This window comes from Salvelinus alpinus, chromosome 35 (genome assembly GCF_045679555.1).
Source record: "Salvelinus alpinus chromosome 35, SLU_Salpinus.1, whole genome shotgun sequence".
NCBI classification, from domain to species: Eukaryota; Metazoa; Chordata; class Actinopteri; order Salmoniformes; family Salmonidae; genus Salvelinus; species Salvelinus alpinus.
This window is the reverse complement of record NC_092120.1, coordinates 18,778,436-18,804,609: the sequence shown is the minus strand read 5'-3', so window position 1 is coordinate 18,804,609 and position 26,174 is coordinate 18,778,436. Positions and strand designations below refer to the sequence as shown.

Below are 26,174 nucleotides of genomic sequence, written 5' to 3'. Positions count from 1 at the left end.
GGAGAGGGCTCAGAACGCACCCTTGTGGGGCCCCAGTGTTGAGGATCAGCGGGGTGGAGATGTTGTTACCTACCCTCACCACCTGGGAGCGGCCCGTCAGGAAGTCCAGGACCCAGTTGCACAGGGCGGGGTCGAGACCCAGGGTCTCGAGCTTGATGACGAGTTTGGAGGGTACTATGGTGTTAAATGCTGAGCTGTAGTCGATGAACAGCATTCTCACATAGGTATTCCTCTTGTCCAGATGGGTTAGGGCAGTGTGCAGTGTGGTTGCGATTGCGTCGTCTGTGGACCTATTGGGTCGGTAAGCAAATTGGAGTGGGTCTAGGGTGTCCAGTAGGGTGGAGGTGATATGGTCCTTGACTAGTCTCTCAAAGCACTTCATGATGACGGAAGTGAGTGCTACGGGGCGGTAGTCGTTTAGCTCAGTTACCTTAGCTTTCTTGGGAACAGGAACAATGGTGGCCCTCTTGAAGCATGTGGGAACAGCAGACTGGGATAAGGATTGATTGAATATGTCCGTAAACACACCAGCCAGCTGGTCTGCGCATGCTCTGAGGACGCGGCTGGGAATGCCTTCTGGGCCTGCAGCCTTGCGAGGGAAGTTAGTATATGCGTCGCGGAAGTTAGTATAACAATGATCCAAGGTTTTACCAGCCCTGGTAGCACAATCGATATGCTGATAGAATTTAGGGAGTTTTGTTTTTAGATTAGCCTTGTTAAAATCCCCAGCTACGATGAATGCAGCCTCAGGGTGTGTGGTTTCCAGTTTACAAAGAGTCAGATAAAGTTCGTTCAGGGCCATCGATGTGTCTGCTTGGGGGGGAATATATACGGCTGTGATTATAATCGAAGAGAATTCCCTTGGTAGATAATGAGGTCGACATTTGATTGTGAGGAGTTCTAGATCAGGTGAACAGAATGACTTGAGTTCCTGTATGTTGTTATGATCACACCACGTCTCGTTAATCATAAGGCATACACCCCCGCCCCTCTTCTTACCAGAAAGATGTATGTTTCTGTCGGCGCGGTGCGTGAAGAAACCAGCTGGGTGCACCGACTCCGTTAGCGTCTCTTGAGTTAGCCATGTTTCCGTGAAGCAGAGAACGTTACAATCCCTGATGTCTCTCTGGAATGTTAGCCGTGCTCGGATTTCATCAACCTTATTGTCAAGAGACTGGACATTGGCGAGTAGTATGCTAGGGAGTGGAGCGCAATGTGCCCGTCTCCGAAGCCTGACCAGGAGACCGCTACGTTTGCCCCTTTTACGGCGTCGCATAGGGTCGCCGGCTGGGATCAGATCCATTGTATTGGGTGGAAGGCAAAACACTGGATCCGTTTCGGGAAAGTCATATTCCTGGTAGGAACGATGGTGAGTTGACGTTAATCTTATATTCAGTAGTTCCTCCCGACTGTATGTAATGAAACCTAAGATTACCTGGGGTACCAATGTAAGGAATAACACATAAAAAAACAAAATACTGCATATTTTCCAAGGAACGCGAAGCGAGGCGGCCATCTTGGTCGGCGCCGGAATACTGTACACTTTCATGAATTTGTTCTGGATTTGGGGATTGTGAAAAAAAACCTGGTGGCATGTCTTGTGGGGTAAGTGTGTGTGTCAGAGCTGTGCGTGAGTTGACTATGCAAACAATTTGGAATTTTCAACACATTAATGTTTCTTATAAAAACAAGAAGTGATGCAATCAGTCTCTCCTCAACTCTTAGCCATGAGAGACTGGCATGCATAGTATTTATATTTGCCCTCTGATTACAATGAGGAGCAAGACGTGCCGCTCTGTCTGGACCAGCTGCAGCTTAACTAGGTCTTTCTTAGCAGCACTTGACCACATGGCTGGACAATAATCAAGATAAGACAAAGCTATGGCCTGCAGGACTTGCTTTGTGTTATGTGGTGTCAAAAAAGCAGAACATCTCTTTATCACAGACAGACCTCTCCCCATCTTTACAACCATTGAACCTATATGTTTTGACCACGACAGTTTGTAATCTTAGGTAACACCAAGTAATTTAGTCTCCTTAACGTGTCAAACAGCCACAACATTCATTACCAGATTCAGCTTAGGTCTAGAGCTTAGGGAATGATTTGTACTAAATACAATGCTCTTAGTTTTAGAGATGATCAGGACCCATTTATTACTGGCGACCCATTCCAAAACCGACTGCAACTCCTTGTTAAGGGTTTCAGTGACTTCATTAGCCGTGGTTGCTGACATGTATATGGTTGAATCATCAGCATACATGGACACACAGGCTTTGTTTAATGTCAGTGGCATGTCATTGGTAAAAATATAAACAAGTAGGGGGCCAGGAGAACTGCCCTGCGGTACAACACACCTTACATTAGAGAAGCTAGAGAAGCTTCTATTTAAGAAAACCCTCTGAGTTTCATTAGATAGATGTCTCTGAATTCACAATATGGCAGAGGTTGAAAAGCCATAAGTTCTGAGGGATCACGTGACCCCTGAACGAGATGGCCGCATGAACTAGGAGCTCCGCACAAGTAGTTTCCAATTCCTAATCTTACCTCCACTTCAAGTTTAAACTCATTTAGCTTTAGTCAAAAAGTCATGGCGGCTACAAAAGGCGACACTACAGGTGACATTTTTACCCGGACTCGAGCACTAGCGACGGAAAAAGCCTCCAAGAAGCAGCTAGCTTCAGAAAAAGCTAGCGCCATTAGCCAGGAGCAAGAGGACCCGTTCCCCCCCGAGGCCCAACGAAGGCCAACCTCGCACTCTGTCGAAGACATCTTTTCTGAGCTGAGATCCCAACGTACAGAACTCAACACTAAACTAGATGCCATTAACGCTCAGCTCAGTGCGATAGGGGGCAAGGTGACAATCCTGGAAAATGCTTTGCCTGACATAAACAACAAGATAACCATAAACGCGGGGCGCCTGGACGAGGCAGAGAGGCGAATCCTATCCACGGAAAACTTATTGACAGACGCCATGGAAACAATAGCATATGCTAAAAAAAAAATAGAGCAGCTGGAAGAGAAAACAGAGGACCTGGAAAACAGGGGGCGAAGGAATAATTGTGTTCTATTAAATCTGGGCGAAAAAGAAGAGGGAAACATGCCACTGATCCGCTACCTGCAAGACAAACTTCCCGAGTGGCTCCACCTGTCCACCGACAGACCCATAGAACTCGAGAGAGAGCTCACCGAGCACTGAGGCCCCCACCAGCAGCCAGACAACCACCGCGCCCAATCACCATACGTTTCTTGAGATTCACCGACAAGGAACGAGTCCTACAGGCGGCGAAAACCAACACCATTACAGTGGGAAACGCCAAACTCATCTTGCTCCAGGACCTGTCAGCTGGAATACGCCGAAAGCGCCGAGAGTTTGACGAGGTGAAGAAATGCTCCATTGACCGAGGCATCTTTAGGGGATTCAAATACCCAAACGAGCTCAGGATTCTTTACCAAGGAGCCCTGCGACACTTCAAAACTCCCGAAGAGGCAAAACGTTTTTTGAAAGACAACCCCGGTCAATGAGAAATGGACCAATGACTAAATGCGATTACTATTATTACTAAAGGAGGTAAGACAACATATAGCCGATATCCAAAGACCCACCCGCCCTGCTAAATGTCATTATAGCCGTCTAATCTATATTTATGTTCCTTTAGCTGAGAGGGATAGGCTCCATATTATAACCTAGGCCTACTATATGTAGGCTGGGCTATTGATTTTATTTTCTCCCATTTTTAATGTGGTCTGGACGGGGGCTACGTTGTCATTTACCCAATGCGGGGCGGAGAGGATGAGGGATTTCTTTGGTGGGGAGGGGGAGACGTTGTGCGTTGCTAACTGTTCCCGGTTTTTTTGTTGTTGTTGTGGGAACACAGAATTGTGACTGAGCGGGGAGGTAATAGATCCAACGGGATATGTCGAGTTGTTTGGGAACTCGGCTGGGGTGTTCAGAGACTGTTATTTTATGTAAACCATTTATTTTCCTTTTATGTGAACGCAGCTGTAACTACTATCCACCTTTACCCAGAGATGACTTGCACTAAAGTTCGATTACTGTTCGATGACGATGACTAGTACCTTAAATCTATTGACATGGAACTGCCATGGTCTAGGTCATGCAATAAAACGGAAAAAGATACTATGTGCTCTAAAAAAGGAAAAAGCAGACATCGCGCTATTGCAAGAGACACACCTCTGTGATGCTGAACATGCCAAACTCCGCAGAGCTTGGGTGGGACAGGTGTATTTCTCATCTTTCAAATCCAACAGTAGAGGCACAGCCATACTTATCCATAAGAATGTTCCATTCATAATTGACAAAAACATATCTGATCCGGAGGGGAGATTTATTTTGATAACTGGGTCACTGTATGGGCAACCAATTACTCTCTTAAACATATACGCCCCTAACACAGATACTCCTGCTTTTATGTCGAAAATGATAACCCTGTTCAATGAGCATTGTGTTTCCTTTGGAGTGTTGGCCGGAGATTTTAATTGTACCCTGAACCCAACCCTAGACAAATCATCTCAAGTCCCCACCACAAATCCTAGATCTGCAAAGATGTTGAACTCTCTTACTAAAGAGATGGGACTGATAGATATCTGGAGAGAGACTAATAGCTCATCTATGGACTATACATACTACTCTAATGTCCATAACACCTACTCCCGTATAGATTACATTTTTATCCCAAAGAGTTTCATAAATTCAGCCACGGGTAGAATCGGACCCATAGCGCTTTCGGATCACGCCTTTGTCCACCTCCGCTTTGACCTCTGCAAAAACATCCCGAGGTCAAAGAGCTGGAAATTCAACACCTCCATGCTATCAAACGAAGCATTCCATACATTGGTAACTACATGGATAGACAACTACACACAAGACAACAAAGATTCTCCTGTTTCTCCGGCCACAATGTGGGACGCTGCTAAAGCCACACTAAGAGGTCATCTAATTGCATATGCTTCCTCTAAGAAAAAAGCAATGGAAGCACACAGGCTAGATCTGGAGAGGGAGCTGGAACGCTGTGAAAAAGTACATAAACAATCCACAGACAGCACCTCCTGGAGTCAACTTAAAGCAGCCAAAGCCAAACTGAATTTGGACTATACTCGGGAGATTAAAAAAAAAGTTTTCTTTACTAAACAGAAATACCATGAGTATAGCAATAGGCCTAGTAGATTGCTTGCTTATCAATTAAAAAAAGAGCAGTCAGAGCGTACAATTATGGCTATCCGAACAGCAGAGGACGAGGTCACATATGACCCAAAAAAGATCAATTTAACTTTTCATGATTTTTACTGCAAACTATATACCTCTGAGAGAAAACACACGGAAGCAGAACTCCACTCCTTCCTAGAGGGAATCTCGCTACCTAAACTATCAGAGACTGACCAAGAAGATCTCAACTCCCCCTTCACTCCTGAGGAGATCCTGGAGGCAATTACCTCCATGCCACCTAACAAGTCCCCAGGCCCAGATGGATTCCCCAGAGAGTTCTACAAAGCTTTTTGGCCCCAGCTTAGCCCTATTTTCATGCCAATGCTGGAGGATTTTTGCAAAAACTGAGTTCTCCCAGACTCAATGCGCACAGCTCGCATTACAGTGTTGCTCAAAAAAGACAAGGACCCCCTATCCTGCTCCTCCTTCCGGCCCATAAGCTTGTTGGATTTCGACTACAAAATAATTACCAAATTGCTGGCCAAAAGACTAAACACTCTTCTTCCCAAAATAATAAAAGCGGACCAAACTGGATTTATTAGAGACAGATACTCTTCTGATAACATTCGCCGTCTTTTTGATATTATTGATCAAGTAAACGCACAGAAGACCCCTGTCCTGCTGGCTTCACTGGATGCTGAGAAGGCGTTCGACAGGATGGAGTGGAGCTTTTTGTTCTCAGTCTTAGAAAAGTTCAATATGGGCCCAAACTTTATTAAATGGATCAAATCACTATACTCTCATCCAAATGCCATGGTGACTACTAACGGACTGAACTCTGACAGATTCCCTTTGGGACGGGGCACAAGACAAGGGTGCTCGCTATCCCCCCTGCTCTACTTGTTGGGGGCGGAGCCTCTGGCAGAGTTGATAAGGAGCAATCCAAGTATTACAGGTGTTCCTGCAGGCGGCCTGCAGCACAAGATTTCGCTTTACGCGGATGATGTCTTGCTCTACATATCCAACCCTGAGAAATCCCTTCCTCCCATTTTAGACACAATTGCTCAGTATGGCACGTTTTCAGGTTATAAGATAAATTTTAACAAATCCACTGTCTGCCCTCTCAATATTACACTCACCAGTTCTATGAAGACACTATGCCCATTCCAATGGAAGACACAGGGGTTTCAATACCTTGGGATATTCATAACACCAGATCTGAATAGGCTTTTCAAGGAGAATTATCTTCCACGCTTGGATTGCGTCCTACCTGACAGGTCGCTCCTACCAGGTGGCGTGGCGAGAATCTGTCTCCGCACCACGTGCTCTCACCACTGGTGTCCCCCAGGGCTCTGTTCTAGGCCATCTCCTATTCTCGCTATACACCAAGTCACTTGGCTCTGTCATATCCTCACATGGTCTCTCCTATCATTGCTATGCAGACGACACACAATTAATCTTCTCCTTTCCCCCCTCTGATAACCAGGTGGTGAATCGCATCTCTGCATGTCTGGTAGACATATCAGTGTGGATGACGGATCACCACCTCAAGCTGAACCTCGGCAAGACGGAGCTGCTCTTCCTCCCGGGGAAGGACTGCCCGTTCCATGATCTCGCCATCACGGTTGACAACTCCATTGTGTCCTCCTCCCAGAGTGCTAAGAACCTTGGCGTGATCCTGGACAACACCCTGTCGTTCTCAACTAACATCAAGGCGGTGACTCGTTCCTGTAGGTTCATGCTCTACAACATTCGCAGAGTACGACCCTGCCTCACGCAGGAAGCGGCGCAGGTCCTAATCCAGGCACTTGTCATCTCCCGTCTGGATTACTGCAACTCGCTGTTGGCTGGGCTCCCTGCCTGTGCCATTAAACCCCTACAACTCATCCAGAACGCCGCAGCCCGTCTGGTGTTCAACTTTCCCAAGTTCTCTCACGTCACCCCGCTCCTCCGCTCTCTCCACTGGCTTCCAGTTGAAGCTCGCATCCGCTACAAGACCATGGTGCTTGCCTACGGAGCTGTGAGGGGAACGGCACCTCCGTACCTTCAGGCTCTGATCAGGCCCTACACCCAAACAAGGGCACTGCGTTCATCCACCTCTGGCCTGCTCGCCTCCCTACCTCTGAGGAAGTACAGTTCCCGCTCAGCCCAGTCAAAACTGTTCGCTGCTCTGGCACCCCAATGGTGGAACAAACTCCCTCACGACGCCAGGTCAGCGGAGTCAATCACCACCTTCCGGAGACACCTGAAACCCCACCTCTTTAAGGAATACCTAGGATAGGATAAAGTAATCCTTCTAACCCCCCCCCCCCCCTTAAAAGAGTTAGATGCACTATTGTAAAGTGGTTGTTCCACTGGATATCATAAGGTGAATGCACCAATTTGTAAGTCGCTCTGGATAAGAGCGTCTGCTAAATGACTTAAATGTAAATGTAATGTAAAATGGATCGAATCAAAAACAACCTCCAAACCTGGATCTCCCTCCCAATTAGCTTAGTAGGAAGAATTAATGTAATCCGTATGAACATCCTCCCTAGACTGAACTATTTATTTCAGATGCTGCCATGCTATCTCCCAGCTTCCTTTTTCAAAACAATTAACCAAAGCATCACCAAATTTATATGGGGCAATAAAAAACCTAGGATCAAGCTCTCCACTCTATCGAAACCTGAATCTAAGGGCGGTCTTGCCCTTCCCTCCCTTCAATTGTACTACTGGTCTGCCCAAATCCGCAACATGCTAACATGGATCACAAACAGACAAGAGTCAACGTGGATCCAGATAGAAGCCCAATCCTGTGGTTCATTGCCACTAAGCTCAACTATATTCATTAATAACTTTAGTGAAGTGGGCAACATAGCCAAAACATTTGTGATTTACAGCACCCTACTAGCGTGGAGGGACTGTAAGAAATACCTGGGCATCTCCTCCCAAATATGCTCTCACTCGCCTATAGTAGGCAACCCAGACTTGCCAAAAGCCCTGAGGGATGCCAACTTTAATCTTTGGCATACTCTAGGAATCAGGACCTTTTCAGACCTATTTCATCAGAAGACCACTACACTGAAATCCTTTCAAGAGCTCTGCAGTGAATTCAATGTGCCAAGATCCCATTTTTTTAAAACATCTTCAAATTAGACATGTCATCTCCTCATTTACTTCCAAGAGGAGGTTTAGAACTCAGTTGAACGAAGTTGAAACCCTTCTTGTCACAGCACAATCCATTAAAGGCAAAATATCCTATATCTATAGACTCCTTTCTGAGAAAGGAGGCTCCTCCTTTACTCCTTTGAAAATAATCTGGGAAAAGGACCTTGGTCTGACTATCAGTGATGAGTTATGGGCGGAGGTTTGCGACAGGGTATACTGCTCCTCTACTAATGTAAAAATGAAAGAATCGAATTACAAATTTTTGTACAAATTTTATTACACTCCCTTGAGACTCCATAAAATGAAAACAGACATTTCTCCTAACTGTAAAAGATGTACCTCTGAAAGTGGAACCTATATGCATGTATTTTGGAGCTGTAGAGAGATTGCCAGATTTTGGCAATCTATACATACTGCTGCACAGAAAATACTAGATGTACAGTTTGATATGACCCCGTGTCTCTATCTTCTTAATGCCCAGCAGGACTTTGTTCTTGATCCTGACAGAGAAAATTTGCTCATGACCATTACATACTTTGCTAAGAAATGTATCCTTCTATTGTGGGCCTCTAGTACCTCTCCTACATTTAAAATGTGGATTGACCAGATTGTTGACTTTCTCCCTCTTGAAAAGCTCACTTATGACCTCCACAAGAGACAGCCCAAGTTTGATAGACTCTGGTCTCCACTACTCCACTATATCTCAAATTGGACAGAGTGAATGGGGGGATCGGGGAGGTGAGCAGATGCGTGTTGTGTAAGGTGCTGTAAAATCTAAAAACTAATCATTGGCTCGTCATCTCAGCTAAGGCTGGAAATAGCAAATAAGAACCTTGATAGTGCTGCTGCAAGTTCTACATTTTAAATTTTGTTATAATTATTATTTGTGTGTATGTGTGTATGTATGTATATGTAGGTATGTATATATGTATATATATATATATAACATTTTTATTTATTTTTTTAATTATAATTTTTTTTTTTTTTTAAGTCTGTCACATCTGTGAATGTGGAATGTGTTTGGTTGGTTGTTTGAAAACTTAATAAAACTTTAAATTGAAAAAAAAAGAAAAGCCATAAGTTCTCTCAACAACAGGTTATGGTCAATAATATCAAAGACTTCACTGAAATCTAACAGTACAGCTCCCACAATCTTCTTATTATCCATTTCGTTCAACCAATCATCAGTCATTTGCATCAGTGCAGTACATGTTGAGTGCCTATCTCTATAAGCATACTGAACGTCTGTTGTCAATTTGTCTAAAAAGAAATGGAAATATTATTTGGTCCAACACAATTTTTAGAACCAGTAAAGGCTGCTTTACCACTCTTGGGTAGTGGAATGACTTTCTCTTCCCTCCAAGCCTGAGGACAAACACCTTCCTCTAGACTCAGATTAAAGATATGACAGATAGGAGTGGCCATAGAGTCATCTATCATCTTCAGTAGCCTTCAAATCTAAATTGTCAATGCCAAGACGTTTGTCATTATTCAGCGCTAAAAATGTTTCCACCTGTCACACACGAACTATACACAATTCAAAATTTCAATGCTTTTCTTTCATTATTAGTTTTTTAATGCATGAATATGATGGCTCACTGTTCGTTGTTGACATATCCTGCTTAAGTTTGGCCACTTTGCCAATTAATCATGAAAATAATTGGCAACGTCAAATGGTTTTGTGATGAATAAGTCATCTGCTTCAATGAAAGATGGAGTTGAATTTGTCTTTCTGCCAATAATTTAATTTAAAGTACGCCAAAGTTTTTTTCCCATCATTCTTTATATCATCGATCTTGGCTTCATAATACAGTTTCTTATTCTTTTTGTTAAGTTTAGTCACATCATTTTTCAAATTGCAGTAAGTCAGCCAGTCAGATGTGCAGCCAGACTTATTAGCCACTCTTTTTGCCTAATCTCTTTCAACCATACAGTTTCTCATTTCCTCATCAATCCATTGCGACTTAACAGCTCTAACAGTCAGTTTCTTAACAGGTGCATGTTTATCAATAATTGGAAGAAGCAGTTTCATAAATTCATCAAGTGCAGCATCTGGATGCTCCTCATTAATCAGTTCAGACAAACAAATATTTTTACATCATCCACATAAGAGTTACAGCAAAAACTTTTGTATGATCTCTTATACACTATTTTAGGCCCAGCTTTTGGAACCTTGGTTCTCCTAGATATAGCCACTATATTGTGATCACTGCATCCAATGGGTACGGATACAGCTTTAGTGAAGAGTTCTACAGTATTAGTAAACATTTGATCAATACATGTGAATGATCTTGTTCCTGTAGTGCTTGTAAACACCCTGGTAAATTGATTAATAACCTGAACCAGATTACAGGCACTGGAAGCTTCCCCTTGAGTGGACAGCTTGATGAAAACCAGTCAATATTCAAGTTCCAAAGAAAGTAGACCTCTCTGTTTACATCAAATACACTATCAAGCATTTCACACATATTATTTAGATACTGACTGTTAGCACTTGGTGGCTTATAGCAACAAATCAAAATAATAGGCTTTAGATGAGGCAGGTGACCCTGTAGCCACACTACTTCAATAACACTTGACATGAGATCTTCTCTAAGCATTACTGGGATATGGCTCTGAATATACAGTACCAGTCAAAAGTTTGGAAACACCTACTCATTCCAGGGTTTTATTTCTTTTTTACTATTTTATACATTGTAGAATAATAGTGAAGACATCAAAACTATGAAATAACACATATGGAATCATGTAGTATGTCACGCCCTGACCTTAGAGATCCTTTTTATGTCTCTATTTTGGTTGGTCAGGGCGTGAGTTGGGGTGGGCATTCTATGTTTTGTGTTCTATGTTTTCTATTTCTGTGTGTTTGGCCGGGTGTGGTTCTCAATCAGAGGCAGCTGTCTATCGTTGTCTCTGATTGAGAACCATACTTAGGTAGCCTTTTCCCACCTGTGTTTTGTGGGTAGTTGTTTTCTGTCTTTGTACCAGACAGGACTGTTTCGTTTCATTCTCTTTGTTATTTTGTTTAGTGTTCTGTTTTAATAAATCAACGAACACTTACCACGCTGCGCTTTGGTCCGATGATTCCTCATCTTCAGACCACAAACGTTACATAGTAACCAAAAAAGTGTAAAACAAATCCAAATATATTTTATATTTGAGATTCTTCAAAGTAGCCACCGTTTGCCTTGGTGATGGCTTTGCATACTCTTGGCATTCTCTCAACCAGCTTCATGAGGTAGTCACCTGGAATGCATTTCAATTAACGGGTGTGCCTTGTTAAAAGGTCCCGTGTGGCTCAGTTGGTAGAGCATGGCGCTTGCAACGCCAGGGTTGTGGGTTCATTCCCCACGGGGGAACCAGGATGAATATGTATGAACTTTCCAATTTGTAAGTCGCTCTGGATAAGAGCGTCTGCTAAATGACTTAAATGTAAATGATAATTTATGGAATTTTCCTTCTTCATGCGTTTGAGCCAATCAGTTGTGTTGTGACAAGGTAGGGGTGGTATACAGAATAAAATCAAATTTTATTAGCCACATGCGCCGAATACAACAGGTGTAGACCTTACAGTGAAATGCTTACTTACGAGCGCCTAACCAACAATGCAGTACAAATAAGAATAAGAAATAAAAGTAACAAGTAATTAAAGAGCAGCAGTAAAATAACAATACTATATATAGGGGTGTACCGGTACAGGGTCATTGTGCGGGGGCACCGGTTAGTCGAGGTAATTGAGGTAATAAAATGACTATGCATAGATGATAACAACAGAGAGTGGCAGTTGGGGGGAGGGATGCAATGCAAATAGTCTGGGTAGCCATTTGATTTGATTTTCAGGAGTCTTATGGCTTGGGGGTAGAAGCTGTTTAGAAGCCTCTTGGACCTAGACTTGGTGCTCTGGTACCGCTTGCCGTGCGGTAGCAGAAAGAACAGTCTATGACTAGTGTGGCTGGAGTCTTTGACACTTTTTAGGGCCTTCCTCTGACACCGCCTGGTATAGAGGTCCTGGATGGCAGGAAGCTTTGCCCCAGTGATGTACTGGGCCATACGCACTACCCTCTGTAGTGCCTTGCGGTCGGAGGCTGAAGCAATTGCCATACCAGGCAGTGGTGCAACCAGTCAGGATGCTCTCAATGGTGAAGCTGAGGAACCTTTTGAGGACCTGAGGACCCATGCCAAATATTTTCAGTCTCCTGAGGGGGAATAGGTTTTGTCGTGCCCTCTTCACGGGTGTCTTGGTGTGCTTGGACCATGTTAGTTTGTTGGTGATGTAGACACCAAGGAACTTGAAGCTCTCAACCTTCTCCGCTACAGCCCCGTCGATGAGAATGGGGGCATGCTCGGTCCTCCTTTTCCTGTAGTTCACAATCATCTCCTTTGTCTTGAAGATAGCCCTCTTTGGTAAAAGACCAAGTCCATATTATGGCAAGAACAGCTCAAATAAGCAAAGATAAATGACAGTCCATCATTATTTTAAGATGTGAAGGTCAGTCAATCCAGAAAATTTGAACGTTTCTTCAAGTGCAGTTGCAAAAACAAACAAGAGCTATGATGAAACTAGCTCTCATGAGGACCGCCACAGGAAAGGAAGACCCAGAGTTTCCTCTGCTGCAGAGGATAAGTTCATTAGAGTTACCAGCCTCAATCGGCAATTAATTGCACCTTAGATTGCAGCCAAAATAAATGTTTCACAGAGTTCAAGTAAACAGACAGATCTCAATATCAACTGTTCAGAGGAGGCTGCGTGAATCAGGCCTTCATGGTCGGATTGCTGCAAAGAAACCACTACTAAAGGACACCAATAAGAAGAAGAGATTGCTTGGGCCAAGAAACACGAGCAATGGACATTAGACCGGTGGAAATCTGTCCTTTGGTCTGAGGAGTCCAAATTTGAGATTTTTGGTTCCAACCGCCGTGTCTTTGTGTCTTTGAGACACAGAGTAGGTGAACGGATGACCTCTGCATGTGTGGTTCCCACCGTGAAGCATGGAGGAGGAGGTGCGATGGTGTGGCGGTGCTTTGCTGGTGACACTGTCAGTGAATTATTTAGAATTCAAGGCACACTTAACCAGCATGGCTACCACAGCATTCTGCACCGATACGACATCCCATCTGGTTTGCACTTAGTGGAACTATCAGGCGGTGTAAGGGCTAATTGACCAAGAAGGATGGAAGGCTGCATCAGATGACCTGGCCTCCACAATCACCCGCAGAGTGAAGGAAAAGCAGCCAACAAGTGCTAAGCATATGTGGGAACTCATTCCAGACTGTTGGAAAAGCATTCCAGGTGACTACCTCATGAAGCTGGTTGTGAGAATGCCAAGAGTGTGCAAAGCTGTCATCAAGGCAAAGGGTGGCTACTTTGAAGAATCAAAAATATATTTGATTTGTTTAACACTTTTTTGGTTACTTCATGATGTCACATGTTATTTCATAGTTTTGATGTCTTCACTAGTATTCTACAATATAGAGAATAATAAAAATAAAGAAAAACCCTGTATCCAAACTTATGACTGGTACTATATATAGCAACACCTCCACCATAAGCATTCCTGTCTTTTCTATAGATGTTATAGCCTTGTACTGCGGCTACTGCTGTATCATATCAAAGCAATTTTCTAAGTGAGTCTCAGAAATGGCTAATATATGAACGTTATCTGATGTTAGCACGTTATTGATTTCACGAACCATATTTCTGAGGCTACATATATTAATATGGGCTATTTTCAGCCCTTTCCTGGGTAGCTTCTCAGAGATAGACACAATATGGAAAAGAACAAAGAAAGAGAAAAACAACAACATACACTTAGCAGTCCATTAATCAGTTGGTGTGTGTAAGTGTGTTTGTGTGTAAGTTGAAGCTACAAATCCATAGGCTTGGCTCTCTCATCCCTTACAGGCTTTTTGGAGGTAGGGTGAACAATGAGCCTGTCATATTGGATGGAAGCATATCCCCACGCACTCTGGCAGCTTTCATGGCCGGGATAAGTTATTTTCTCTTCAGGTGCACAGTTTCAGGATAGTCCTCGTTACGGAAGATGTACATTCCTCTCAAGTTCATAGCTCTTTCCAGAACCGCTACCTTGTCCTTGAACCTCAGAAACTTGACGACTATCGGCCTGTGCCTGTCACCTGGGCTGGAGGTGGGTTTTCCAGTCCCGTTGGCGTGCTCCAACTCAATCTTCCTGTGGTCCATCTTCAGTTTCTCCGAGATCATTTCACTCACTTTGTCCTCAGACTCCGTTGAGGTCATGTGGAGATTCTGCAATTCCATCTACAACAACATTGTTCCACCTCGACTGTCCTTCGAGATAATTTGATTTCTCCGTCATTGTTATCACGGATTCACATACAGAACTAATGTCCTCTCTCAAATGCTTACAGATTGATGTCATCTTGCCCTTTTTCATGTTTAAACTCACTGAGCAGACCCTGGGAGAACTGAAAACTGGTCAGATTATGTTATTAGTTGACTCCACCAGTATTTGGACACAACAATTGAAGCTATTTCCTTGTTGTTGTAACAACTGTTTATATAATGGCGGCATAATAATGGCTGTCATGCTCCTCCTGCATCCTTAGGCTTTGAATAGCTCTCAATTTAGACCCAAGGGGCAGCTGAACACAGCCCAGCTCCTGTCACCTTTCCAAATGTGAATATTCTCTAGAGTTTGAGTCAATACAAACTCGTCACATTAGATGGTTGGGTTGGCTGCATAGACGCACTTACAAATATGTGACAACAATGCAATGAATGGAAAGCCGTGGACTAAGATGTTCTTCATTTTCTTCCCAGGTTGCATTTCACCTCCAGCCTTACAGAGGGCGGAGTGACCACAGTGTCCATGACAACATCAAGTATATCGTCGACAGGTAGGTGTTGTCTTTGTTTAGAATAACTTTAAACTGAAGTGGACACAAAGTAAAACCTTGTTGAACTTTCTTGTTGAAACAGTAGTTTTCAGACAACATAGACCCTTTTAAAGGACTGAGACACAGTTCACTTCAAATCAAATTCTATTGGTTGTATACACATGTTTAGCAGATGTTATTGCGGGTGTAGCAAAATGCTTGTGTTCCTAGCTCCAACAGTGCAGTAATATCTAACAATACACACAAATCTAAAAGTAAAAGGATGGAATTAAGAAATATAGAAATATTAGGACGAGCAATGTCGGAGTGTGTGTGTAATATATATATATGCGCACACACACACACACACACACACACACACACACACACACACACACACACACACACACACACACACACACACACACACACACACACACACACACACACACACACACACACACACACACACACACACACACACACACACACACATATATATACTCAGCAAGAAAAGAAACCTCTCACTGTCAACTGCGTTTATTTTCAGCAAACTTAACATGTGTAAATATTTGTATGAACATGCCAGTTCTTGCTGTGAGATGTTACCCCACTCTTCCACCAAGGCACCTGCAAGTTCCCGGACATTTCTGGTGGGAATGGCCCTAGCCCTCACCCTCTGATCCAACAGGTGCCAGATGTGCTCAATGGGATTGAGATCGGTGCTCTTCGCTGGCCATGGCAGAACACTGGCATTCCTGTCTTGCAGGAAATCACGTACAGAATGAGCAGTATGGCTGGTGGCATTGTCATGCTGGAGGGTCATGTCAGGATGAGCCTGCAGGAAGGGTACCACATGAGGGAGGAGGATGTCTTCCCTGTAACGCACAGCGTTGAGATTGCCAGCAATGACAACAAGCTCAGTCCGATGATGCTGTGACACACCGCCCCAGACCATGATGGACCCTCCACCTCGATCCCGCTCCAGAGTACAGGCCTCGGTGTAACGCTCATTCCTTCAACAATAACTGCGAATCCGACCATCACCCTTGGTGAGACAAAACCGCGACTCATCAGTGAAGAGTACTTTTTGCCAGTCCTGTCTGGTCCAGCGACGGTGGGTTTGTGCCCATAGGCGACGTTGTTGCAGGTGATGTCTGGTGAGGACCTGCCTTACAACAGGCCTACAAGCCCTCAGTCCAGCCTCTCTCAGCCTATTGCGGACAGTCTGAGCACTGATGGAAGGATTGTGCGTTCCTGGTGTAACTCTGGCAGTTGTTCTTGCCATCCTGTACCTGTCCCGCAGGTGTGATGTTCGGATGTACCGATCCTGTGCAAGTGTTCTTACACGTGGTGTGCCACTGCGAGGACGATCAGCTGTCCATCCTTTCTCCCTGTAGCTCTGTCTTAGGCGTCTCACATTACGGACATTGCAATTTATTGCCCTGGCCACATCTGCAGTCCTCAAGCCTCCTTGCAGCATGCCTAAGGCACGTTCACGCAGATGAGCAGGGACCCTGGGCATCTTTCTTTTGGTGTTTTTCAGAGTCAGTAGGAAGGCCTCTTTAGTGTCCTAAGTTTTCATAACTGTGACCTTAATTACCTACCGTCTGTAAGCTGTTAGTGTCTTAACGACCGTTCCACAGGTGCATGTTCATGAATTGTTTATGGTTCATTGAACAAGCATGGGAAACAGTGTTTAAACCGTTTACAATGAAGATCTGTGACGTTATTTGGATTTTTACAAATTATCTTTGAAAGACAGGGTCCTGAAAAAGGGACATTTCTTTTTTTGCTGAGTTATACTGTATATACACAGAGTTGAAGTCAGAAGTTTACATACACCGTAGCCAAATAAACTGAGTTTAAACGTTTCACAATTCCTGACATTTAATCCTAGTACAAATTCCCTGTCTTAGGTCAGTTAGGATCACCGCTTTAAGAATGTGAAATGTCAGAATAATAGTAGAGAGGATTTATTTCAGCTTTTATTTCTTTCATCACATTCCCAGTGGGTCAGAAGTTTACATACACTCAATTAGTATTTGATAGCATTGCCTTCAAATTGTTTAACTTGGGTTTAACGTTTTGGTTAGCCTTCCACATGCTTCCCACAATAACTTGGGTGAATTTTGGCCCATTACTCCTGACAGAGCTGGTGTAACTGAGTCAGGTTTGTAGGCCTCCTTGCTCGCACACGCTTTTTCAGTTCTGCCCACAAAATTTCTATAGGACTGAGGTCAGGGCTTTGTGATGGCTACTCCAATACCTTGACTTTGTGGTCCTTAAGCCATTTTGCCACAACTTTGGAAGCATGCTTGGGGTCATTGTCTAGTTGGAAACCCCATTTGCGACCAAGCTTTAACTTCCTGACTGATGTCTTGAAATGTTGCTTTAATTTTCCTTTCTCATGGTGCCATCTATTTTGTGAAGTGCACCAGTCCCTCCTGCAGCAAAGCACCCCCACAACATGATGCTGCCACCCCCGAGCTTCACCCCCTTTTTCCTCCAAACATAACGATCGTCATTATGGCCAAACAGTTCTATTTTTGTTTAATCAGAACAGAGGACATTTCTCCAAAAAGTACGATCTTTGTCCCCATGTGCAGTTGTAAACTGTAGTTTGGCTTTTTTATGGCGGTTTTGGAGCAGTGGCTTCTTCATTGCTGAGCGACCTTTCAGGTTATGTCGACATAGGACTCGTTTTACTGTGGATATAGATACTTTTGTAACTGTTTCCTCCAGCATCTTCACTAGGTCCTTTGCTGTTGTCCTGGGATTGATTTGCACTTTTCGCACCAAAGTACGTTCATCTCTAGGAGACAGAACACGTCTCCTTCCTGAGCGGTATGACAGCTGCGTTGTCCCATGGTGTTTATACTTGCGGTACTATTGTTTGTACAGATGAACATGGGACCTTCAGGCATTTGGAAATTGCTCCCAAGGATGAACCAGACTTGTGGAGGTCTACAATTTATTTTCTGAAGTCTTGGCTGATTTCTTTTGATTTTCCAATGATGTCAAGCAAAGCGTCACTGAGTTTGAAGGTAGGCCTTGAAATACATCCACAGGTACACCTCCAATTGACTCAAATTATGTCAATTAGCCTATCAGAAGCTTCTAAAGCCATGACATCATTTTCTGGAATTTTCCAAGCTGTTTAAAAAGGCACAGTCAACTCAGTGTATGTAAACTTCTGACCCACTGGAATTGTGATACAGTGAATTATAAGTGAAATAATCTGTCTGTAAACAATTGTCGGAAAAATTACTTGTCATGCACAAAGTAATGTCCTAACCGACTTGCCAAAACTATAGTTCGTTAACAAGAAATTTGTGGAGTGGTTGAAAAACGAGTTTTAATGACTCCAACCTAAGTGTATGTAAACTTCCGACTTCCACTGTACGCACACACACACACACACACACACACACACACACACAATGGGATGTATAGACCAGTGACGCCTATAAATCCCATTTTTTCATGAGCATTGCCTTATTTCTATTACAGGCTATTGGATGACTCTCATTCATATTCCATTCACCCAGTTCAATGTAACAGTGATAGGTTTAGGCTACTACACTCAGATTTTTCCTATACGGATCATGAGGTTGCTACAACCTAGCCTTTGAATGAAAGTTTACAACGTAGGTGCACACAGGTTGAGACAAATTTGTAATCAAAGTGACCGCCTTGCACACTCTTGCCTGCATCTAGCTGATATAGTTTGTAATCATTAGTCTAACAGTTGCAAACGAGAGTTTCCATTGGACAAATTCAGGCATGTTTATTCCCATTTTGTTCCGTTTGCTAGTGACAGTAATAAGTTCAGGGCAGGTACTGGGCGGAGTCTAGCTAGTGATGGCTATTTAACAGTCTGATGGCCTTGAGATAGAAGCTGTTTTTCAGTCTCTCGGTCCTAGCTTTGACACACCTGTACTGACCTCGCCTTCTAGATGGTAGCAGGGTGAACAGGCCGTGGCTCGGTGGCTGAGGTCCTTGATGATCTTCTTGGCCTTCCTGTGACACCGGGTGCTGTAGATGTCCTGAAGAGCAGGCAGTGTGGTTCCGGTGATGCGTTGGGCTGCGGACGGTGTAGTTGTCATACCAGGCGGTGATACAGCCTGACAGGATGCTCTCAATTGTGCATCTGTAAAAGTTTGTGAGGGTCTTTGGGGCGAAGTCAAATTTATTCAGCCTCCTGAGGTTGAAGAGACAGCGTTGCACCTTCACCACACAGTGATCTATATGCCGAGGAACTTGAAGCTTTTAACATTCTCCAATGCGGCCCCATCGATGTGGATGGGGGCGTGCTCCATCTGCCGTCTCCTGAATGCTAGATAACATGTATATAAATCTAGAATGTGCTTCCTATCTTATTAGGTTACTTTTAGGTAATTTCTTCCATGCAAATATTCAAATCTGTACCAATAATCTCCTGTCCATTTATTTGTGTTTGAAGGTACGGGGACCACGGAGCCTTCTACAAGTTCACCTCTAGCACGGGGAATATTCTGCCTCTGTTCTACATTTATGACTCGTATCTGACGCCGCCCGAGAACTGGTCCGACCTGCTCCACCCCACGGGCTCCCACAGCCTGCGAGGCACGGCGTACGACAGTGTCTTCATCGCCCTCATTGTGGAGGAGCGCCACAAGCACGACATCCTTGCCGGTGGTTTCGATGGCATGTACACGTACTTCGCCTCCAACGGGTTTTCTTTTGGTTCGTCCCACCAGAACTGGATCGCGGTCAAGGCGTTCTGCGACGGTAACAACCTGTTATTTATACCTAGCGCGGGGCCGGGCTACATCGACACCGCGGTCAGACCATGGAACAACCACAACACGCGCAACCGCGTCAACGGCCGCTACTACGAGACGGCCTTGCAGGCAGCGCTGAACGTGCGGCCCGAGATCGTCACTATAACGTCGTTCAACGAGTGGCACGAGGGCACACAGATCGAGAGGGCTGTGCCAAAAAAGACGGTGACCAGGTTGTATTTGGATTACCAGCCGCACCAACCTGAACACTACCTGGAGCTCACCAGGAGGTGGGCAGAGCAGTTCAACAAGGAGAAAGAGACATGGCTTATGTGAACTGGCACTGTGTGTGTGAAAGAGAGAGAAAAAGCATGAGTGACTGTAGAGGTTTATGAATGTGTGAGAGACAAGTGCGTGGGAATTGGACTGGCGGAAAAAAGAATAAGAGAACAGGGAGAAATCCTCTTGATTTAACTTTTTTGTTGGCGAAAAATTGCATTATGTGGTAGATTTGGCATATTCTACAGTTGACACTTATGTGCAACAATAAGCTCCCCATCCTGCTTGCCATATCTCTGCCCTGGATTTTGTCTACTGATAACCTCCAGACAAACCCCATCCCTGCTACAAGCATGGATTGACACGTCAATAGTCCAATATACAGTACACTCTGTCCTACTTTGACAAACCACTGCCCAATGTAACCATCTGTTTGATACAATGCACCCTGGCATGACTTTCCTGTCTGCACAATCCTTTTAAGTTTTAAAATGATAATTCCAATAAAATAGACCGGGTGACATTTCTAGGATTTGACTTTCATCCCCAAGCCATCTCTTCGTTGGAAAGTATGAGAGAATAAAGAACAGGAGAGAGAAAGGGCTAGTGGAGCTGGATGATTATTTTTTCCTCTTCATTAAGTATAGTCTTTTCTCTTCACTCAAAGCAAGTGTGCTCGGTGCCAAGTAAAGGGGTATTTCCTGTGTGGCTTAACAAGGATGTGGAGCTCAAAGATGTCGGGTGAAGCTGCCCCCTAGAAGTTGATCTTGGGTCAGTTTTACATTTGCCCCACTAATGGCTAAGGTTTAGATTGGGGGAGCTGATCCTAGATCGGTACCGAAGGAAACTTAGGTACCGATATAAACCAAAGTGTAAGGGAAAACGGCATGGTTGACCACCAAATGGTTTAATGTCAGTGCACTAGGGAGAGTAAGTGGTTTCACAGAGATGTTGGGGTATCGGAGCATGTGATTACAGCCAGACCAACTCAGCCAAGAGGAAAACGCCATGTCCACAGCAGTTTCCGTTTATCTGAAGACAGAAAACAACCAACACCACCAGAGAGAAACTACATTCAACGAATTTCATATTTTAAGTCGAGCACAATTACCAGTTTTAATAAATGCAATCTGTTCAAAACAAGTTTTTCAGATTCATTCAACATTACAGTTGGGACATTGTCCGTTAAAATAATTTGACATTTTATAGAAATAAACTGTCACTCTCGTGTGCAGGCAATGTAAATGTATAGTCAGGCCAGGCTGGGTACTGGAATATGAATGATAAATTCAGTGTGTATGACCTATTTGTACCTAGGCTTACTGAAATCTTGCTGTCCATTACTAAAATGTAAAGAGACAATTTAGGAATAAAAGGATGTGCCCTCTGACTTATCTTTAAAACAAAGACTATCCATTCTGTGAGAAGAAAAAAAAACGACTTACAGCTGCAGTGTTGTGAGCCATTGCGAGTTAACTCAAGTCACCTGATCGAGCTTGGCAGTCCACGCAGCCACTGTTAATCATTCTCTAACAAACTAGCAGGGGAAGGGAAAAGGGGACACCTACTAAGTTGCACAACAAAATGCATTCAACCAAATTTCGTCTTCCACATTTAACCCAACCCCTCTGAATCAGAAGTGTACCAGGGGGCTGCCTTAAATCGACATCAACGGCACCCAGGGAGCAGTAGATTTTGGGGATTAACTGTCTTGCTCAAGGGCAGAACAGCAGATTTTCCCACCTTGCCGGCTCAGGGTTTTCAAAACAGCGACCTCTCGGGTTACTGGCCCAACGCTCTTAACCTCTAGGCTACCTCCTTAATGTATATGCATTGCTGAATACTGACCATCTACATTCCCAACATGTGTGAAGACACCAAAAAAAGCAATTGAGAGTTCTGTTGACGGGCGCTTCTGCAGTAGTTTATCCACCACACTGACATTAACCCAGTACTACAGGCGAGGAGAGAAAACCAACACAAGCGATCATGATCAGCATAATGCATGCCATTTATTCTCAACAACATACTCTCATTGGTCCATTATACAAACCAGTAATCAGGTACTCATAACCGTCAAGCAATAATACACTAGATCACGGCTAACAGGCTGCGTTTACACAGGCAGCCCAATTCTAATATTTTTCCCCCACCCATTGGTCTGACCAATCACATCAGATCTTTTCACAGCTGATCTGATTGGTCAAACGACCAATTTGTTGAAAAAATATATAAAAATTGGGCTGCCTGTGTAAATGCAGCCTTAGTCTGAAATTGGTTCCAAACCATGTTAAATAAATTCTCCATGAAAATAAAATGCATTTAAACAATGTTCACATCCCTGAAACTCCAGAATCAGTTCATAAAACACACAGGCTTGATTCAATTAAATAGTAGCTTTGCTTAACCTAGCCATAGCTCAAAATGACAGTAACAGGGTAGAACTCCAACCATTACTCTGTACCAAGTATGCCATTTTAACCCACTAGAGAGGAGGCAAGAGTGGGGTCTTCTGTTGGGTGTAAGCATGCTTGAATAAAACAACCTAGTTTCCACACAATAGTCAATTTGTAAAGCAAAGACTGAGTTAAGTGCCCTGGGTTTTCCCATAGAAACAAGAATGCCTGGACAACTAATAACCCAGAAAGACGAAACAAATCCCTTAAGTGAAACCCAGAGCTTTCCACAATAGCCTGCAATGTGCAAAAGGACCGTCCTTCCTTTAGAAAGATGAGCGATTTCGATTTCGTCACTCGCCTCAGCATTGCAGGCATTGCCATCATTCAGAGTTGCATTTGGCCACGGTAAGCACAAGTTCTTGCTGGTTGTACGTTTCAGCATGTGGTATGAATTTGGAGGGGGCAAACCTCACTGATCCCCTGTGTCTTCTGACAGTCCATATTTGTGCTCTAGCACATCAACGGTGGAAGAGAAGGCACTGAAAGAAAAGAGCAGGGGGTTATCACTTCCACTATACTGTATGTTTAAACTACTACTCACAAAATGTGCTCATGTACTTTTAACTTGGATAAACTAACAAAACGGAATTACCTGAACATTAATACATTTCAATCAAGTTGTCAGTGGCCTGTAATCTGCTGAGCATGCCAGTATCACTACTCACCAGCCAGGTCTGATGATGCGGTATTTGCCGAGCACCGATAGGTCGACCACTGTTGACCCCAACCGACTCTTGTCTCCTATTGGTCCGCCATCCACCACCACTGCTAACCGGGGCCACAGATCCTGGAACTCCTGTGGAGAAAATTCCTGTATAACTATTGTGCCAAAGCCCTTCTAAGCATCAGTGAAAAATGATGCACTGACAAAACTTGGTTGGTTGTAGATGATGCAGTCCCACCTCCCCTCCAGTTCATGTTATAAAAACAGTTCTCACACACACGGTGGGTTCTCACACACACACACACACGGTGGGTTCTCACACACACGGTGGGTTCTCACACACACACACACACACGGTGGGTTCACACACGGTGGGTTCTCACACACACACACACGGTGGGTTCTCACACACACACACACGGTGGGTTCTCACACACACACACACGGTGGGTTCTCACACACACACACACACACGGTGGGTTCTCACACACACGGTGGGTTCTCACACACACACACACGGTGGGTTCACACACGGTGGGTTCTCACACACACACACACGGTGGGTTCTCACACACACACACGGTGGGTTCTCACACACACACACGGTGGGTTCTCTCTACATACATGTATAGCCACAGTGCTGGAGTGTGAGCTGATGTTGGCGCTAGTGAGGGCAAGAGGTTCCCCACACATCTGGCAGAGGCGTCTCATGAAGGCATGGTCCGGGATGCGCACTCCTACTAACTGGAAGGAACAGGTAAACACATCATCAACAGCCCAATACATGCAATAAATAACTTACTAAGTGCCAGACCAAAATCTAGCATGCAGAAAAGCAACACACATTTACAAATTAAGTGGTTTATGAATTATAGTATAATTTGTCATCTTTTAGGGGGAGTGAATTGTCCGTGTCTGTGTAATGGTCCGTGTCTATGGAAGTCTTACCGGAGTGAAGGGATTGAGGTCAGTGTTGAGTACTTCAGCTCGTTCCAGAACCAGAGTGACAGGGCCAGGCAACAGTTCCCCTATCAGCTCTTCCTTGACTGACACCTTACAGTACCTGCCACCATAAGTAAAAGGTCAAAATAGAACATTTAGGCTAGGTTGCAATATTGCCTTTTTCACATTATAGGGCCGACCCAAACCTTACTGTGCTGGCACCGATACTTTCATTTTCACTTGGTCCTTTCCAGCAAGGTAGATTTGATCAACTACGGTGGATGCGTAACAAGGCCAGTCCAGCTCAGCTTGGCTCTATAGTGTGAGTCAGGCATGTTGCAAGACATTGAGACATTGAGCCACGAGAACAATTATATGAACACCATCAATGCACACTTACTTGTAAATGTCTTTGATTTCTCCAACACAAATGGCCAGTGGTTTCTGACCCTTACGTCCTTTGATGTCATACACCTTTTTGATGGCATTGGAATTCTGAGCCAAGCAAGCCAGCCCATATATTGTGTCCGTTGGCACAGCCACAACTTGCCCATCCTTCAGAGCCTTCACTGTTGAATTCAGGATTTCAGCACCATCTACACTTCAAAAGCAAACCATTAGGAATGAATGGTCTTATGCAAACAGCTTACATTGATTGGTGTATGATCTCATGTCATCACGAGTAGACATTCAACAACCTCCCCCACAACAGAACGTGGCTAATGCAAAGCATTTGACAAAAAGTCTAAGATTTATTTATTGCAGAATACATAAAAAAAAGATATGTTTAAATGTAACCTTTATTTAACCAGGCAAGTCAGTTAAGAACAAATTCTTATTTACAATGACGGCCTACCCCAGCCAACGCTGGGCCAATTGTGCGCCACCCTATGGGACTCCCAATCAAGGCCGGATGTGATTCAGCCTGGATTCGAACCAAGGACTGTAGTGATGACTCTTACACTGAGATGGTGACTTAGACCGCTGCGCCACTCGGGAGCCCTAACATGCTCATCAACACCGCTCGCGTGTTGCAAAATAAATTTAAACATACACGTTATTCAATTACTCAAAATTAGAAGAGGGCCTTGCCTTGCCCCCTTCTAATTTCCTTAATTTTGATGACGAACTTTGGCAAAGAGATTTATTTATAGACTAATACACTTGAAACAAATATCCAAACCTAAAACTGAAAACATTACTAGTGCCTCCTCCGCGATCAAACCGAGATAAAAAATAAAATGAAACGCAGCCTAACGTGATCAGAAATCTCAACAAGCAAGCAAGTCGCAGCAATGAAGAATGGAGTACGTGCGCGTTCAAGCAAGTCGCAGCAAAGAATTGAGTGCGTGCGCGTTCACGCGGGGGGCACAACACCGGTTTGGGTACGGTGTAACACGTGCACTTAGATGAAACCATGAGAATAAGATAGTTAGCTTCTCATATGTACAATCATGACCTCTATTCAACTTACAATATTTTCATTGTAGAACTTTGGCGTTTAAATGGTGACATATTGAACCTACCTTGCAGTCTTTCCTCACACTGGGCAGATGGTCCATTCATGACGGACTGCGGTGACAAGCGAAGCATTTTAGTCATCAGTTCTTTGCACCTAGCTCTTCCGTCTCGGGTCGCTAAGGCTGACTTATAAACGCGTCTTAATATCATGAAGTAAGAACTAAACTTAAAGGTATTCATAGAAAGTGTTGGTGCTACATGCTGTGTCGGCTGATGAAATAACATTGACCGTCTTCCGGGTAACGCCTTCAAAACAATGACACGCATTTCCTTAAAGTGAAAGCACACAGCGTTGCTAAACGTTTATAAAATTACAGTTAAATTAGTATAAACAAGGTCAAAATGTGCTTTGTAAATTGTAAAACAAGTGGCT

General features: G+C 44.0%; 2 protein-coding genes across 5 annotated transcripts in view; one reads left to right on the top strand and one right to left on the bottom strand.

Moving 5' to 3' along the window:
* Positions 1–21,355, top strand: part of LOC139564115 (glycoprotein endo-alpha-1,2-mannosidase-like protein) — a 42,162-nt gene extending 20,807 nt beyond the window's left edge. The window contains exons 3-4 of the mRNA XM_071383324.1: positions 15,115–15,191; positions 19,636–21,355. Coding sequence (XP_071239425.1) covers positions 15,115–15,191; positions 19,636–20,272 — 714 coding nt within the window. The 3' untranslated portion in view covers positions 20,273–21,355. The remainder of the gene's footprint in view (positions 1–15,114; positions 15,192–19,635) is intronic.
* Positions 21,356–22,202: 847 nt separating this feature from the next.
* LOC139564116 (threonylcarbamoyl-AMP synthase-like) lies at positions 22,203–26,083 on the bottom strand. 4 transcript variants are annotated; one of them, XR_011672697.1, is made up of 7 exons: positions 25,807–26,083; positions 24,681–24,876; positions 24,287–24,401; positions 23,963–24,082; positions 23,340–23,470; positions 22,564–23,153; positions 22,203–22,350 (listed from the first exon to the last, which is right to left on the bottom strand). XR_011672697.1 is itself a non-coding variant. In XM_071383325.1 (6 exons), the coding sequence occupies exons 1-6, from the start codon at positions 26,066–26,068 to the stop codon at positions 23,084–23,086; spliced, it is 894 nt and encodes a 297-aa protein (XP_071239426.1). In that variant the 5' UTR covers positions 26,069–26,083; the 3' UTR covers positions 22,203–23,083. The 4 variants fall into 4 exon arrangements, 1 of the variants encoding a protein (XP_071239426.1); XR_011672699.1 differs by having other exon boundaries at positions 23,267–23,470; positions 25,807–26,074; XR_011672698.1 differs by having other exon boundaries at positions 22,203–23,153; positions 23,267–23,470; positions 25,807–26,074.
* Between the last annotated feature and the right edge of the window lie 91 nt (positions 26,084–26,174).